At 37.5% G+C, this 18,421-nt stretch overlaps 1 protein-coding gene across 1 annotated transcript; it reads right to left on the reverse strand.

Annotated features, from left to right (window-relative positions):
* Positions 1-4,140: 4,140 nt before the first annotated feature.
* Positions 4,141-18,392, reverse strand: LOC128249303 (anaphase-promoting complex subunit cdh1-like). The gene is made up of 3 exons (XM_052972494.1): positions 16,181-18,392; positions 8,778-8,877; positions 4,141-7,176 (listed from the first exon to the last, which is right to left on the reverse strand). The coding sequence occupies exons 1-3, from the start codon at positions 16,601-16,603 to the stop codon at positions 7,142-7,144; spliced, it is 558 nt and encodes a 185-aa protein (XP_052828454.1). The 5' UTR covers positions 16,604-18,392; the 3' UTR covers positions 4,141-7,141.
* Between the last annotated feature and the right edge of the window lie 29 nt (positions 18,393-18,421).

The raw sequence follows: 18,421 nt of genomic DNA on the forward strand, positions 1-18,421 counted from the left end.
ATATATATATATATATATATATATATATATATATATATATATATATAGGCATAAATTTAAAAAGTTATAATTGCCTTAAAACAAGGGAGAGTTATGGCAATCAGCGGTATGTGTGTGTGGTTTTAAAATACCGGTTTTTACAGATACCAGTGTATAATAGTCAATCCATACTTTAATTTTAATGTCTATATTTCTTTAAACTTTGTGGTGTGCGACCACACCTAACTTGCATTCAATATAGACGAAACAGGCCTTTAAAAAAAAAATCATAATGTCATAACGTACTCTCATCTCTCAAGAAGGAAGACAATATAAATGACATATACTGCTCTACATCTAAGAGTGTGCTTCTCCGGATTTATGTTTTCTTCAAACGATTATATATATGTATATATACATATACCTATCTATCTATATGTATATATATACATATACCTATCTCTCTGTCTGTCTCTCTCTCTCTCTCTCTATATATATATATGCCTACAGCAATCATTCACATTTCCCGCTCATGACTATGACTATCCTAAGCCAAAAAATAAGGCTAGATTTTTGTAGTTCTTTTAAAAATTACTATTTTCTATTTTAAATTGAAAATAAAATAATAATTTCTTTAAGCCTTAGGTTTTAAAGAACAACAAAGGAGACAATATTCATGTGATTCACGACTTTCTCAAAATCGTTAAGGTAACGGGGAAAGGAAGAAATTTGACTGCAGTTCCTGTTACAGTACGTGTTGACCGAGGGTTAATCAAGCAACTAAAATACCAGTTATATACTGAGGTTTCTTTCATACAACAAAAACACGTCTTTAAAATACACAAAATAAATTTAGGGAAAGTATTAATGTCGCATAATCTCTTTCTCTATAATAAATGTGTATGACCTTGACTTCGATCAGAAATCACTATTTTTTTTTTCTGTCATCATCATTATTAGTATTTATTTTTTATTTATTTTGTCCGTAATTACGTTCAAATTTTGTCGATGTCGACTTTGCCTTTCCTCCTCTCCAGGCCGATAAAATTTAAGTACCAGTTGAACAGCGGAGTCAATGTAATCGACTCAGCCCCTCCCCCGAAATGGATGGCCACGTACTAAAATTTAAAACACGTATCATTATTAATTGTTGTCGTTGTGGTTTATTATATTACTCACGAGAAAATGTATAACTAACTATCACACATTCCCCCCTATTACCGACGTCAGATATCGCCAGATATTATGCCTCCCATTTGAAATATGACAGCAAAGTTTCAATTTGCTAGGAAGCACTTCATAGACGTTACAACATTGTAAGTTATCTTCCTTGGATATCTCATTATCATGCTGCTGACAGAGATAGGGGAAGGGGGAGTAGAGTTTTCTACTGCATTTCATTATTAGCTCTCCTTCCCTTTTCTCTCTCTTTCTCGCTCTCATTTCAAATTCTGTCACTGCTTTTTTCTTACATCCACCCACCTACCCACGCACGCATATCAGAGTGTATACATACATACATACATACATACGTACATATATATTATACATATTACATATGCTGATTATTTTGGCCTAATTTTGCAAAGAAATTCACAATAAAAAAAAAAGTTGGAAACTAGATTTAAATAGGTAACCTTTTATTTGATAACATAATTTACACGGCTAAAATACACATGAAATATGTATTTTCCTAGAAACATTAAAAAAAAATATATCACAAGATTATGATTTTTTGCATGTGGATGTGTCAGTAATTTAGCGAATAAGAACTTAATTGTCCTTAAATTAGACATAAAAATTCGTAATTCGTATTCAGCCAAATGAGGGCTGGAGATTAAACTGATGGGAATTGGGAAACTGGTTCTATGAGTCCAATGAAGATATTTTTGAATTGGATTGGCTTTGTTCTTCAGGCCACTGCAAGACGGTCTCAGCATGGCCTTTAAACCGACCAGTCTGATGTGGAAGTCATGAATTTGAGCTTGAGATCAAATTGGTTTGATAAGTCTATTCTGCCACACTGGCTTGACATGTCTTTGCAGAGGGGTGCAGTTTTTATATGCTCTTACACATGATTTGCTTATGTCAACCTATGCACAACTGGTTATATATTTTATCAACATTGAAGGTATGAAAAGCAAAGTTGACCTCAGTAGAATTTGAACTCAGAACACTATAAAGTAAGTAAAAGTCCCTTGGACACTACTGTCTTGAATCCTTGGACTCATAGAACCAGTTTCCCAAATCCCATAGTGTATTGTTGGCATCCTTTTGTCTCGGGAGACAATGGAGTTGCGCATAAACTAATCCAGTCTGGTTTTTACATTTCCTGTCCTCTCCAGTTTTGCGCAGGCCTGGGCTGGATGTAAGAAAATCCTGGGTAGCCCAATCGTCAGGACCCCTCTCTCGACCTTGCTGATGTAGTCCAAAGGAGTGCAGAGCATTACATTTGGCACCAGCTTGGTTGCAGGAGCTGCTGGAAGAGTGTCGAGTTGAACACTAAACTGCCTACGGGGCTCCACTCTGGATTTCTTTGAAGGTTGTCTCCTTTCCGTAACCCTGGATAGGGGCCCATACCGGGTACTGTCAGCTGAGCCCGGGACTTGTGTCAGGCAGGGTCGTCACTCCCTGAAGTAGTGAAGAAAATCACTACCCACTACCTACCCACTACCATAGTGTATAAGTAACCAAAATCACAATATCTCTCCCACCTCAACAGATGCCAGTCCATTGTAGGGTTATTCATTTACAGTTGAGTACAATGGAGCAACATAAAAAGAAGTGTGTTACTCAAGAACACAATGCAATGCCAGTCAGGGTATTGAAACCACAATCTTGTGATAGAAGAGTGGAAGAGCTGGTGGAGGGAGGGATAAAAAAGAGAGATAACAATGAGAGGCACATGTTTGCTGATGTGTAAAAACATCAGTAAAAATACCAACAGTATTCTGGGGCTCACTTTGAAAACCTATCTCATTCATGGTAGCAAAGAAAAACGAATTTGTGCTTGAGTAAGACACAACACTCAAAATGTGGGAGACCTAATACATTGTCTGGTTTAATACCAGTTTCAAATGTTGGCACAAGGACAGCAACTTTAAGGGAGTAGGTAAGTTGATTACATTGACCTCCAATAATCAATTGGTCCTTATTTTATTGACCCTGAAAGGATGAAAGGCAAAGTAGACTGCAGTAGAATTTGAACCCAGAATGTAAAGATGGATGAAATGCCGCTAAGCGTTTTACCCAGCATGGTAACAGTTCAACCAGCTTGCTACACTATTTGTCTGGTTTAATATCACCTTGTCCTTTGAGTGACTTTAGAAAGCATTTTGATTAGTTGTCATTTTCCTCCCTACCTTGTATTTTCCTGGAAGCATTAGCCTACACATCAGTATTACCAGCCTGAGGGGGCCTGCAAAGACCAAGGACACCACCACTCTTTCACCACCCTTGACTATGCTATTAGAAGCAAAACTTCTCTTCTTAATAAAATCACACCAGCAAAACATTAATATATTACATGCTGTAACTGTATGGCCTCAATCTGTCTGGTTTTATAATATAACACTATCGCCAAAGGATCAAAGTGATAAGCAATCTCAGAGCTTTATAATACCTTCTTGACAAATTCCTCAAAACAAACTCAGACATTCCCCCACATACAAGGACACATCTCCACCATGACAACCTTCTGTTTGAATGCAACATGGAGTTGACACTCACATACAAAATCATACAATATTTCCCAATTAGGTGCTGTGATTTACATGTTTATACTTGACTATACAATGTCTCTAACTACAGGACAACACCTTTATTCAGAATGGAATATATCACAAAAGAAAGTATGAGAAACATGTAGAGACTCAAAAATAAAACAATTTTGTTTCCCTTTTATTGGGGAATTTTTTTTATCTAGAAATACTTTCGATCTTCATTTAAATATTTACAGTAAGTTATATCTTTCCTAGGCCTTGATAGGCTAAATCATGTTGTATAGAGATAGATATTGTGTGAGATATATATTAACCTGTATGTATTTAAGCAAGCATTGGTACTTACACACACACACACTCAAATACACACATTCATATATATATATATATATATATATATATATATATATATATATATTATTAAATAAAAAAACTGGCTTTCTGTTGATTAAGATGATGAAGGGTTTCAGTTAATCCAATCAATGGGTCACTTTGCTCATGAAAGTAACATGACATGCATATTCTTAATGTAGTTCACATGGAGGTTCAGTGTGACACAGAATGTGATGAAGCTGGCCCTTTGAAATACATTTTCTTATTGCTATATAAATTAAGGGTAAAATTTCCTTTTACCTGCACCCATTTATTGCACTTGGTAAAAACACTAGTGTAATAGTAATTGGGTATCCTTCCGGCAGTATATTGGATAGATATTATCCCTTAATGGGTTGGATTCATAACCCCTAACTTTCTTGGATTCTAATTGGATGAGGACTATTTATTATTACTTCTTATCTGTATATAAAGTATCTTTGCATTGTGTGTAACATTGCTTATGAGAGTGTGTACATCTGGGTTAGGAAGATAAGAGGCAAAGAAGGTTTGATGGCGACAAATTAGGTGCTAGAGCAGAGCCCAGTGAATGTATAAATATAAACTTTTGCTTTTAGAGCCTTCCTTTTTTCTATAACAAACAGGTTTTATTGAGCACAGCAAAATGCCAATCATGTCAGTCCTTTGTCATCTCTGTGAGGCTCAACATCTTGAGATCAGCCTTTGCTATTTCATTTTGATGTCTTCCTCAGTCCCCCTTTCCCACAAATTCCATCCACTTTAAGCAATTAACACTTCTTTATACAGTTGTCATCATTGTTACACATCACATGACCATATCAGTGCAGCTGCCTCTCTTGCACATTACACCTGATTCCTCTTATGCCCAGTTATTCTCTTAATACATTTGCACAGTGTCATACAAGCATACTCATGTTGCACATTCATAGGAGCAGACTAGTTTCATTCGTTTCTAATCTTTTCATGTCCTCTACATTCAGGGTCCATGGCTCACTACCATGTAACATTGCTCTTTATACAGAAGCATTGTAGGACCCATCTTTCACTCAAAGAAAGAGAGAGAGAGAGGGAATTTTTGTTACCAGCGTAGGTAATAGCTCCTTGAACTTCCACCATCCTATTTCTTATTCTAGCAACTATTACTTTTGGAATATCCTTCTCCACTACAAACTAGGTCACCCAGATAAACTATCTACTTCCTCTAGAGAACCTCTTAGACATTTGAGAGAATCTATTTCCCGTGTGCACTTAATGTTTATTGTCATGGCACATTTGCCACATGCAAAGTTTACTTTATCTATTAACCTTCCTGCAATTCCACTATATCTCTTGTGTGTCCATGGCTTCCACTGGGCACACTGTATGAAATTTCTACCAACACTTTTTGCTTCCTACTGAGCAGAGTCATTTTTCTGAAGAGAGTAAAGTTCACTCTGTTTTCTTGCTTACTAGAACTTACACTTTTACTAAGTTAACTTTAAGGGTCTTTGATTCCAGGTCTTGAATCATCTACACCTGGAATTTTTCTAGTTCTACTACAGACTCCACAATAAAAATGAATAGTTCCCTAGGGCAACTAATCTTAGATTCCTTTTTTATGACCTTGAGGTCTATAAGGGTTAGAGGGGACAGGCAACCGAGCTCTGGTAAACTTCTACCTGCACACTAAACTTGCTGCTGTATCTGTTACTAACTCTCATTATTCTGATAGTGCCCCTGTACATGGCTCTCACAAGCCATCCATTTACTCTTAGCTTCTTCAGAAACCACCAGATTATAGAGCAAGGGATTTGACAAAAACCAAGTAAAAATTGCTTGCTTTTCACTAAACACTTCTCCCCCTGCCATAGTACTTCTCCTTGATACAAAATTAAACTACATCTCATCTAGATTAATTCTCCTCATAACTGATTGGATTATAACTCTTATAATTCCACAACTTTTTATGACCTGATCCAGCATTTTAGTATCTCTATGATTACGACCATCCAAGGCATTTCCTTTACCCTTGCAACTATAAAATTGACTATAATGCTGCTATGCCAGTTGTTGTGTATGACATCTTCCTGTACAACTTGATACAGATTGTACATATGATTAGGCCATATCCTACTTCCCCAATTATTTTAAGTATGCCAGTGATAATAAAAATCAACTAGCTGGTCTGTTCCAGAGAAATTTCAGGTTGGGCTCACAAATAGTTTCCTGAAATCCCTGGCCAAGCAGTGCTACAGGGAGTTGGGGGTTGCCAGTTTGAGATAAACTCTACAGAGACAGCGGTATCATCAGCTGGGCCTATCCAAAATGCATACAGAGAAATGAAGCCATTCTGCATGCACTTTTCTAATCCTCAAGCATTGCTAACTTGTGGAGTTATGTCAATCAGTTGCCATCTCATGTAGGATGAATCCATCTATCTGCTGAGTCCATTGTGAAGATTGTTCTGCCATCTGCTTTTGGCAGGTTTTTATCTGTCTGGTGCTTTGATAAAAGAGATTGTGTGATGAACAAAACTGAGAGGGCTAAAGACAAGCTTGTTCTTTTATGGTCAAGCCATCATCAACTTTTTCAAGATGAAGGTGGAAAGCGAAAAATTCTACTTCCAAGCAAATTTGTTGAAAGGTTGATGAGAATGTTGAGCTTGGTGCAGGTGAACATGGCTGCTCTGAGCATGTAACTATCAAATGGAGAAGGACAGCTAGGAGAAAGCATTGCTTGAGTGATCAGAGAGACAGTGGCTTTGAGGGGTTTTCACAAGTGGTCCTTGGTATTGTTCTTTTCCCCTTTCAGATAAATTTTCTTTGAACATTTTTTCCTTTAATTTTGTTACCCCCCCCTTTTTTTTTTTACATGCTTTTTATGTAATGCCACACTGTATTGTCCTGCACCATCCTCGTCGTTTCTTTTAACAACCATTGGACTTGATAAAGAAAACATTATTATTAGTATAGCATGTTGGACAAGATGCTTAGTGACGTTTCATGTAGCTTTATATTCCGAGTCCAAAGGATGTCAACACCAACTTTATCTTTCTGCCTTTCAGTGTGCATAAAGTACCAATCGAGAACTGGGGGTAGTGTAACTGACTAACACCTTCCCCTCAAAATTTCAGGCCTTGTACCTATAAGTAGAAAGAATTATTATCATTACATTTATGTGTGGAGGTGGTGGATTTATCTTTTGTGACATTAAAAACTCCTCCTCCACATCATTAAGTAGTTGTAGTAGTAGGAGGAGGAGGAAGAGGAGGAGTACCAACATCTCAGTCATTCTCATGGAAAGTAAACTCATTTAACCTTTGCCCACTCCTTAATACAATGAGTACAGCAGAGGAATGTCACCTCATTATGAAACAAAAACAAATTTACAGAAGTCTTATACAAATAGAAATATTTTCTAGCTTGTTACATCTCTGAAGTTGTATAGACAAGTTAAAAAGTGAGTTTCAAACAAGACTTTACTTCGCAGAAAATTTTCTTAATAATATGGACGTAATCTCTAAATTTATACACTTCAGAGCAAATTTCCATTTGTAATCTGTTCAGTGAAGCAATATGCAAGTGTGATATGTACTGAATACACACATAAATGCATATACATAGCAAGTGCATACATATACGCACATATAGTAGAAACATATACATATACATTCATACACATATATATATGTGTGTGGGTGTGTATGTATGTATGTATTTAACACCCTCTCATATCCACAATTGATGCCCCACCCACACTAAGCCGTATATACATATACCAGAGGATCAGTCAATTATGATTTTATTCAACATATTCCCCTTTCAGAGTCACACGCTTATTGCAGCGGTCCTTCAGTTTTTCTAAGCCTTGTAAAAGAACTTGTAAAGTGGGGCCTCCAGCCAGGCTTTCCTGATACCCTTAAAGCCAGGAACTTTTCAGCACCTCCTGATATCTCATACATACATACATACATACATACATACACATATATATATATATATATATTTATATATATGTGTATATATTTTATATGTGTGTGTGTGTATATATATATATATATATATATATATATATATACACCAACTGCAGATTTCTTACATATGTCATGTAGATAAAGTGGTAGAGGGTGTGGTGGATGTTGTTATGCAGTGGTAAAATGTGAATAGTTGTGACACAGGGTGTGGTAAAAACGAACATTTTAATACACAATGGAGTACTGTGTATTGTATGAAAACAGGGTGTGGTGGACATTATAATATAGTGTTCCTATATAAAAAATAAATTCCCTCAAATGCTCAAAAATGCTCCCCAAGAAGTATTTCATAGCTTTTGTTACCTAGATGACTTAATTGCAGTGAATGTCTACCCCCCCCCCACTCTCCTGAAGCTTAGTCGCTAGACTAAAAATATGTTGGAAAAAACCACGTTCAGTTAACTATTACCTCTACTGGTAACAAAGGCTTATGTCCTCCAAGTGAAGGACAGATTGTATGTCACTTGAGTATGAGGTATGAAGTTACATAGTAGCAACACATAAGCCTTGAATGCAGATGGTTTCTTGAAGAGTGGGAGGAAACGAGGTGAACATGCTCCACCGGATGTGTAATGTTAGAATTGTGTAATGAAAAGTAAAAGTGAGCCGTGAGAAAAAACGAACATAAAAGAAATGAGATGTGGTGTGCAAGACATAAAGGCTGTATAAATCATGTATAAATCATATATCGGTACAGGTATGTGACTCACGTAGCTGCGTCAGCCTTATAATGAAGGGCCTGGTGCTCAAATGAAGGCTGGTCTCAAAAGGCTGAACCTCACAAAGGTGTTGATCAGTCACTGTGGAATTCTGTACAGGAGAGAATAGGAGAACCATGCAAGCATGGAAAATAAACTTTTGATTGGGGGTTGGTATGTATAATATCTTCATTTGGGTCCCCCCTCCTCATTATGCTCTTTATTACACACCAGACACACACTTTTTCACTCTCCTTTCTTTCTCTCTCTCTCTCTTTCCTATTAGTCCCTCCTCCCTCTCATTGACAGCCAATATTTTCTTTCTTTCTCTCTCTCCCATTCTCTCTCTCTCTCTTACTATCATCCATCACTCTGTCTCTCTCCTCCTCTTCATCTGAACTCTCTTCCCTTACCCTCTCTTTCATCACACCCTGTTTATCTCCTGTCACTCTCATTATGATGCCATGCAGTGTACTAAACCAGGATATGTTCATAAATATCATCTTTGATCTCATCCTCATTCTATGCGCTATTATGAGCCCACATGAGAAACCTAGTGTACATATTACCAAGGAGATCTTGAAACTTCTTCTTCATAACCCAGGTTTTGACTCCACATGTCCTGGAGAAGGCCAGCATTAGGATAAAGATAAAAATCATTCCTGAGTAATATAGATTCATAGGGTCAGTTTTCTGGTTTCTGTGGCATTTATTTATTTTCCCCTGGATGGGATGCCACTCCATCACAGGGTTACTCGCTTTTGTCAACTTAGTGAACTGGATCAACGTGAAATGATGTTTTTTGCTCAAGAACACAACACATCATCTAGTCCAAGAATCAAAACCACAATCTTATGATTATGAACGCAATGTCCTTAATGGCTTAGCTACAGCACACTATAAAGTGTGGCTTACCTTTTTTATGGTACTGTGAATGGTTCTTCAAATGTGGAGCCACCAGTTTTTTCTCAGAATTTGTTTGGGAATTTATAATTATTTTATGCAGACTATGAGACTGGGTGAGAACATTGATTAGAAGGCTTTCAATCTTCTCCATCTATGCCAGGAAAAGCAAGAAATGTAAGATCCAACCCGTAAACCAGGTCAAGCTTTAATTACATGTACCAATATCTAATCATGAAAGGTGATGCAGCTGTTTATGACAGACCCAAAATAGATGGAGGAGTATACTATTTTTAGCTGCTAGTTATCTATGTATAGTTTATTGGTCAGTATTACATCAGCACCTGGTTGGTGAAGTAACTATCTACACTGCTTCCTCTCAACTGGCAGGTATAATAACCCATATACTGTATGTATATACTAAATATACACATTATATCCTTACTATATCTAATCAGATATTAGCTAAAAGACAAAAATCTGTCTATCTCTTTGTCTGTGAACACAAGACTGTAAATGTTCTTCTCTTTAATGATTTCCATTGATCTGTAACTTAAAATAAAAAGGGAATAACAGAAAAAATAATTTTTTCAATTTTGAGAAGAAATGTTCATCTGGATAAAAAAATGCACAAAAGGACAATTTTACTAAGATATTTTACCCCTAAGATATAAATTTTAAAACAAAATTAAATTTTAAAAACCATAATAGATTCAAAATTTAGTAGATTACAACTTATGTTGATATATTTATGTTATATTTGTATTACACTGGTGACTTAAACAGAGTTCCTTAATTTATCAGTTGGCATTTATTAACAACCATTTAATACCAGGTAGGCTGGTATCCACAAACGAGTGTAAATGTCACTATTCTTCACACAAATCAGCTAATACACCTTTCCAAATACATGAACTGAAGTCATCATCTTTCAGAAAAATCAGTGCTTTAGACCTGTTGCATTGTGTCGTTGGCAGGCTGTGTCATCAGATGTCATAAGTATATTATAGTGTTTTATCAATGCTGCTATGGTAGACGACAACAACAACAGCGACTTTATACAAATACATTTTGTCCATTATTCTTCTTCAACATATGTGTGTGTGTCCACACACACACACACACACACACACACATGCCTGCCTTCTTATTTCTTTATTGCCCACAAGGGGCTAAACATAGAGGGGACAAACAAGGACAGACAAAGGGATTAAGTCAATTAAATCAACCCCAGTGTGTAACTGGTACTTAATTTATCGACCCTGAAAGGATGAAAGGCAAAGTTGACCTTGGCAGAATTTGAACTCAGAACGTAATGCAGACAAAATACCACTAAGCATTTCGCCCTACATGCTAACGTTTCTGCTAGCTCGCCGCCTTTTCAATTTCTGTCAACCAAATCTGCTCATAAGGCTTTGGTTGGCCCAAGACTGTAATAGAAGACACTTGCCCAATGTGCCATGCAGTGGGACTGAACCCACAATCATGTGGTAGGGAAGCAAGCTTCTTACTGCAGCCACACCTGCGTCTGCGTAGGATCATTTCTGCCATGCATAGGATCAATAACTTTTCTGTCAACCAACACTTTGATCAAGCATGTTGCAAGATATATTTAAGGTTGAGGACATCGCTTTGAAAGGTAATCAATAAAGAGAATAATTCATCAGAAGTAAATACACTGACGACATTGACATTAATTCATTGATAGTTCAACTTCCTGCATTTCAGGTATCTTATAAGAGAGGCTTTTGTTAGTTGTCTAACTGACTTCATAGAATGTATAAATGAAAAAAAAAAAAAAAAATCTGAAAGCAAGCATTTAATATTAGAGATTTATAAAATCTGCCAACTTTTACTGGTAAATCCTGAAATATCTGCTGCAGTTGAACGAGCATTTTCTCTAACAAAATGATTAATGACATAACTTCAGTCAATAATGATAAAAGTAGATTAAATTATCTGGCTATATTTTCAGATCATAAAAAAAAAAAAAAAATGGGTTGGCAAAATTAATCTGAAAGCAGTTGCTGCTGAATTTGTTTCCTAAAACGAGAATAGGCAGATTATAGCGAGTGGAGTAATAAAGTTTCATTATTATGTCGTTTCCATTCTTAAGAATGGCATTCTGTAATTGCTTTTTTTTTTTTTTAGTTATATATACATTATAAGATTCAATCAAGGCATTCTAAATCTCGTAGTCATAAAACATTACAGACCACAGTGTGAGAGAAATCATGTATTTTATTGTGTCTATAAGCACAAGGATTTTCTTTTTAACTCTTTAGCATTTAAACCAGCCACATCCGGCCCAAATCTTCTGTCTGTTTTGTGTTCAAAATGGCTAGGTTTGGGCTTTTACACCTACCCTACAATGTCATTCTAAAAATAAACAATCATATTATCAAAATCTCAAAGATAATGCATGATTATTTCAAAATTAAGTGAATAAATAAGCTCTACAAGTGACAAGTGGAGGCGCAATGGCCCAGTGGTTAGGGCAGCGGACTTGCGGTCATGGGATCGCGGTTTCGATTCCCAGACCGGGTGTTGTGAGTGTTTATTGAGCGAAAACACCTAAAAGCTCCACGAGGCTCCGGCAGGGGATGGTGGCGAACCCTGCTGTACTCTTTCACCACAACTTTCTCTCACTCTTACTTCCTGTTTCTGTTGTACCTGTAATTCAAAGGGTCAGCCTTGTCACACTGTGTCACGCTGAATATCTCCGAGAACTATGTTAAGGGTACACGTGTCTGTGGAGTGCTCAGCCACTTGCACGTTAATTTCACGAGCAGGCTGTTCTGTTGATCGGATCAACTGGAACCCTTGACATCGTAAGCGACGGAGTGCCAACAGAACAACACATGTGACAAAGAAATCTGAATGCTTAAGGGTTGATATTAATTTACATTTAAAGGCAACAAGCTTGCAGAATTGTTAGGTGGACAAAGTGTTTAGCAGCATTTATTGGCAGCTTTGTGTCCTGAGTTCAAATTCTGTCGAGGTTGACTTTACCTTTCATCTTTACGGGGTTGATAAAATAAGTACTTGTCAAGCACTGGGATTGAAGCTGACTAGCCTCCTCCCCAAGCATTTTTTCAGGCCTTGAGCCAATTGCAGAAAGAATATTAATTTACACTTAAAGGTGGTGAGCTGGCAGAATTCTTAGCACCCTGGACAAAATGCTTAGTGGCTTTTATTCTGGCTTTGTGTTCTGAGTTCAAATTCTGTCACGGTTGACTAAAATAAGTATCAGTCTAGCACTGAATTCAGTGTAATATGTAATCAACTAGCCTCTTCCTCATCAAACTTCAGGATTTGGGCCTATAATAGAGAGAGCGTTAATTTACATTTAACCCTTTAACATTTAAACTGGCCATATCTGACCCAAATATTCTTATTTTATGTTCAAACCAACCAGATCCAGCCTCCCACACCTAACCTACAATGTCATTCTAAAATAACCAATCACATCATCAAAGTCTCAAAGCTACAAGATATTGCATGATTAATTCAAAATGATATGATTAACAAGCAATACATTTGACAGAGTAAACTGAATGCCAAAGGGTTAGACACGATTCCAATGCTGTCAATGGGCCTCTTGCCTTCTGTCTTTTCTACATTCATATATAACAAATGACACATAATGCCCACCAAAACAAAAGTCAAGAAGGCGAATGCTTTTTCACAAAGTTTAAGCACACACACACAAGAGCATACACGCACATGTGCACATGCACACACACACACATGTGCACATACACATACTTACTCCCACACACAAATTGCAGACACACACACACACTAACGACAGTAGTTTTCACTGTAAAACAAGCATTTTGGAAGGAGAAAATATTGATAGTTCTCATCATCATCATCATCATCATCGTTTAACGTCCGCTAAACGATGATGATGATGATGATGAGAACTATCAATATTTTCTCCTTCCAAAATGCTTGTTTTACAAGAAAATAATGCTGTTGAGAGTAGTTTTAGTGATATATTTAGCTAAAGCAACAAAAACAACAAAACAATACTCACACACACACACACACACACACAGACAGAGTCTATTTCTTAATGAAAGAAATTTGAGCTGCATATCAACTTTAGCTTTTGCCTTGCAATTGATAAACTTTAGATAAAGGGCATTTAGATAAAGGAAGGAGTGCATAGTAGCATTATGCCATCTGAAATAAAAAAGGTGTTTTCCAATATGAAGCCATCAGAAAAGCACAAGGGCTTTCCAAAAAATGGTGGAAGCCCACCCTTATCAATATGGGGAAATCTCCTACGCAGGGTAATATGTTGTTTGTTGCTTTTAAATATGTCGTTTTTTAAAACTGAAAATAGAAAAAGCACTGATTCACTTTAGATAAGATGAGTTAGTGCTTTGCACTTTAATGAGAGTGCGAGGAGATAAGCTGAGTCAGTTTATTGCACTACTTGGAATAAGGAAACATAAGGTTACTTTTGAAGCAGAATATGGACAGGTGGTCAGTGTTGATGTGAAGTTTGGTGATTTTTAGGCTGAAAAGGGCCTCTGTTGATATACAAATTCGCACGACACCATAAAACTCCAAAATGTTCCTGAAATTATGTCTGTAGTGAGTGGTCAGACAAAGGCTTTATGACAGATCTTTCATAGTAGAAAGCTTAAGGGCTACATATATGGCAATAAAGATCATTTAAGGGCTTTTTGTGCAGGAAAGATAGGAAAGTTAAAAGAGGGAAAAACAGCAACATTAATAGCAGACCGTATGGCTTGTTATTCCTGGGCCATCCCTGGGGGAAGATCTGGAAACATTGAATGAAAACACCTTGTTCTCAGGTCCAAGAGCCAATTAGAAAGCTGCGAGGCCTTCTCTCCCCCAGTTACAACCAGCAGCATCACCCCTTTAGTGAATGACAATGAAGAAGAGATAGAAAATGAACAAGAGTGGTAGACTGCTAGAGACAGCCAGAAAACCCAAGAGAAAGAAAATGCTGCACCCCCACACCAAGTTTCTTCCAAGAGAATGAGGAAGAGCTTATCTCTTCTGCATCATGAGGAAATCCATAGTTTTGTACTCAACAAAGAACTGATGGCAGATATACAGGATCTACATGACCTTCTCCAGACAAATTTAGTACGGATTGGAGAAGAAATAGGCTGTGGAACCTGAGAAAAACTCGGTGTTAATAAAAAAATCTCTTCAACAATTCTTCAAAGAACTTTACCATCACCATGATGTGAGCCTTTCTTGGCTCACACCCAAAATTGCTCACAGGGATCTTCTTAACCCCAAAATTGCTCACAGGAATCTTCCTGACCCCAAAATTGCTCACAGGAATCTTTGAAAAGAGCAATTATGTAGACAAGACCAGAAAAGTGGTGGTAGAGAGAAAGGATCAGAGTCGTAGAAAGTCCTGTTTTAAGCCAGTTGTAGGTTCCTTACTCATGTGTGAGTGAATTGCCCGATCTGTGTTTCAGTTTATGTTTTAAATTTAAATTGTATCTAGTTTTAATTATTGAGTTTTTTCTGTAATCTTATATTATTCTGTGTTTTAATCTGTATCAAATTCTAAATGTACTCATTGTACATTATCCTAACCATCCATGTTTTTTTAAAAACTTTGTCTTGTCCAGCATTAAATGTTTTTGTAACCCTGTATTTAACATTTTATTCGAATGTATATATGGGTCCCTGCGACCTATAAAGAGATCACCATTTTTATCATTGTCATCGTCATCATCATCATCATCATCATCATCATCAATATCTGCCATGCACTCCTTTTATCTAAATGCGAGGTAAGAGCTAAAGTTGATTTTGTCATTCATCCCTTTGGGGTCGATAAAATATAGTACCAGTCATGTACTGGGGAGGATACAATGATTTAGCCCACTCTCTGTATTCAAATCCAACCAAAATTGACTTTGCCTTTCATACCTTTCATCATCATCATCATCATCATCATCCATCATTATTATCATCAATGTTTTAACATCTATTTCTCTATTCTGTCCTAGATTAGACAAGTCTGCAGTGGAGTATGCAACTCTGGAATATATTCTGCGAGAGCCACTGTCCTGAATTCTGGGGCCACTGTTTTACCTAACGAAGAATAAGGTTAATACCGGCAATACAGTCTACAAACTTATTTCCTTGGGCCAATGTGGGAGGTGAAAAAAAGCACCATTTTACACTGTTAAACTGCTGAAGATTATGTATTTGGATATTGTCATACCATGTTCTTGACAATAATTTCTGCTAAATTGTTAAGTTTAAAGAAAATAAAAATAATAAAAAAGAAATTTTTAAACATTTTTGGTGGAATATGAGGACATTGCAAGGGAAAGGCATCCATTGTCACAACCAATCAGCTTGAATCAAGTGAAAATGGGGAAATTTATTGATGTGCTAAACGAAAGAAGAGTAAATGATGTATATTTTAGACTCTTCCGGAATACATGAAGAAAAAGGTCACAGATAAATCAATAAAGAACTAATATTGAAAATATATAAACCGTTGTTGTTGTTGTTGTTGTTGTTAATGGTGGGATGGTAGACTTGCTGCTGCTGCCACTGCTGCTACTACTGTTGTTGTTGTTGTTGTTGGTGGTGGTGGTGGTGGTGATGTTGATTTTGCTACTGCAGTTAGAGTTAGTGGGGATGGTAGTCTTGCTCCTGATGCTGCTGGTGTTGTTGTTCTTGGTGGTGGTAGTCTTACTGCTGTTGCTGTTGTTGATGGTGGTACTGGTACTATTGCTGCTGCTACTGCTGCTGCTGTTGTTGTTGTTGTTGTTGTGGTTGTTATTGGTGGTGGTGGTGGTGGTGGTGTTGATTACAGTTGCCATGATTATGGTGGTCTCATTACTGTTGTTGTTTTTGTTGTAGGCAACACTGGTGCTAGTAGTGGTGGTCATGTTGTTGTTGTTGTTGTTGTTCATGGTGCTATTATCATTACTGTTGTTGTATAACTTCCCTCCTCCCCATCACCTCAAATCAACCAGTCCTACAGCATGAAGCTGAATGATAACACATGCCCTGCATATCCATCTTCCCACTGAGACACTGCTTAGCTAAGGACCATACTGCACACTCTAAATATTCTGCTCAATACCACAGATTTGCTTGTCAGTTGCTTGACCAGTTGAGCATGTCCCTTAGTGGCTGATGATGTGTGCATCTCTGATCACGAGCAGAAGTAGTAGGGGAGCCATGTGTTGAGAGGAATTCTTTAGGGTTTGAATGATTCACCTTTTGAAACAAGGGTGTTTTGTTCATCGACCTTAAACAACCCTTATTCAGGGACCTTTTGAGCGGGATGGGCTACTCGACGTGAAGAAAATTCTAACTGGGCCTCACCTGCAAGTTCATGTGCTGTTTATCTTGATATGAGATCACCATATTGCGCACATATGGTTGTGATGCATGTGCCTGGTGTACTCTTGCCAGTGTACTCTTGCCTGGTGTACTCTTGCCAGATGGGTAGTCATGATGGGTATATTGGGCTTTGTATATTTTACCCCAGTGTCACTTTGATGGTATGCCTTGCTCTCTCATTTTGGGGGAGGGGGCTAGTCGATTAGATTGACTCCAGTATGCAACTGGTACTTAATTTATCTACCCCCAAAAGGATGAAAGGCAAAGTTGACCTCAGCAGAATTTGAACTCAGAATATAAAGACAGATAAGATGCTGCTTCACATTTCGCCTAGTGTGCTAATGATTCTGCCAGCTCGCTGCCTTAAACATCTGCTTAATAATCCTTTCTACTACAGGCATAAGGTCTGACATTTGAGGGGATGGGGAAAAACTCATACTTATTTCATCGACCTTGAAAAGATGAAAGGCAAAGTTGACCCTGGTGGAATCCACCAGCTTAATAATGAAAGAATTATTTTACTAAATTCTTTGTTATAGGCGCAGGAGTGGCTGTGTGGTAAGTAGCTTGCTTACGAACCACATGGCACTGGGTTCAGTCCCACTGCATGACACTCTGGGCAAATGTCTTCTACTATAGCCTTGGGCTGACCAAAGCCTTGTGAGTGGATTTGGTAGACGGAAACTGAAAGAAGCTCGATATGGGTGTGTGTGTGTGTGCGCACGTGTGCATGTGTGTGTGTGCGCGCGCGCGTGCATGTGTGTATGTGTGTGTGTCCATGTTTGTTTCTCCCACCATCGCTTGACAACCGATGTTGGTGTGTTTACGTCCCGTAACTTAGCAGTTCGGCAAAAGATTCCAATGGAATAAGTACTAGGCTTACAGAGAATAAGTCCTGGGGTCAATTTCTTCAACTAAAGGCGGTGCTCCAATATGGCCACAGTCAAATGATGGAAACAAATAAAAGAATAAAAGAATTATTTTCAAAAATTAATTGCCACAAAATTAGTGGATTTTGACAAGAAATATTGTAACAAAAGGGATAAGTAGGGCTGAATTTGATGGACAATAAGTGTTTGTGAGTGTGAAGGTGTCTGGATATGATGAAGTCAGCAGGTCTTGTAGAGGGGATGGGGAAGGTTCTGTAAGGAAAATGTTGTAAGCATAGGTATGGATTTTGTTGCAGTGGTGTTGTTGTAGTTGCAGCTGTGTGTACTGGTGGTCGTGGTAGTGTTGTTGTTGTAAGGATAGTTCCAAGTTGGGATATGGTGATATGGTGATAGTGTTGTTGCAGTTGTACTGACAGTTGTAGTGATGGTAGTAATGATGGTGGAAGCGGTATAATAGTGGTGGTTGTAGTGGTGGTGGTGGTGGTGGTGGTG

The sequence above is a fragment of the Octopus bimaculoides genome, chromosome 13 (assembly GCF_001194135.2).
Source record: "Octopus bimaculoides isolate UCB-OBI-ISO-001 chromosome 13, ASM119413v2, whole genome shotgun sequence".
NCBI classification, from domain to species: Eukaryota; Metazoa; Mollusca; class Cephalopoda; order Octopoda; family Octopodidae; genus Octopus; species Octopus bimaculoides.

Excerpts from the sequence above, each read along its gene's own strand:
- LOC128249303 (XM_052972494.1), bottom strand. The coding sequence starts at position 16,603 with ATGAACAACAACAACAACAACAACATGACCACCACTACTAGCACCAGT. Across the intron at positions 8,878-16,180 it reads CAACAACAACAACAACAACG|AATTCCACAGTGACTGATCA; the intron begins GTTTATATATTT and ends TCTCCTGTACAG. Across the intron at positions 7,177-8,777 it reads TATAAGGCTGACGCAGCTAC|GTACAAGGCCTGAAATTTTG; the intron begins GTGAGTCACATA and ends TTCTACTTATAG.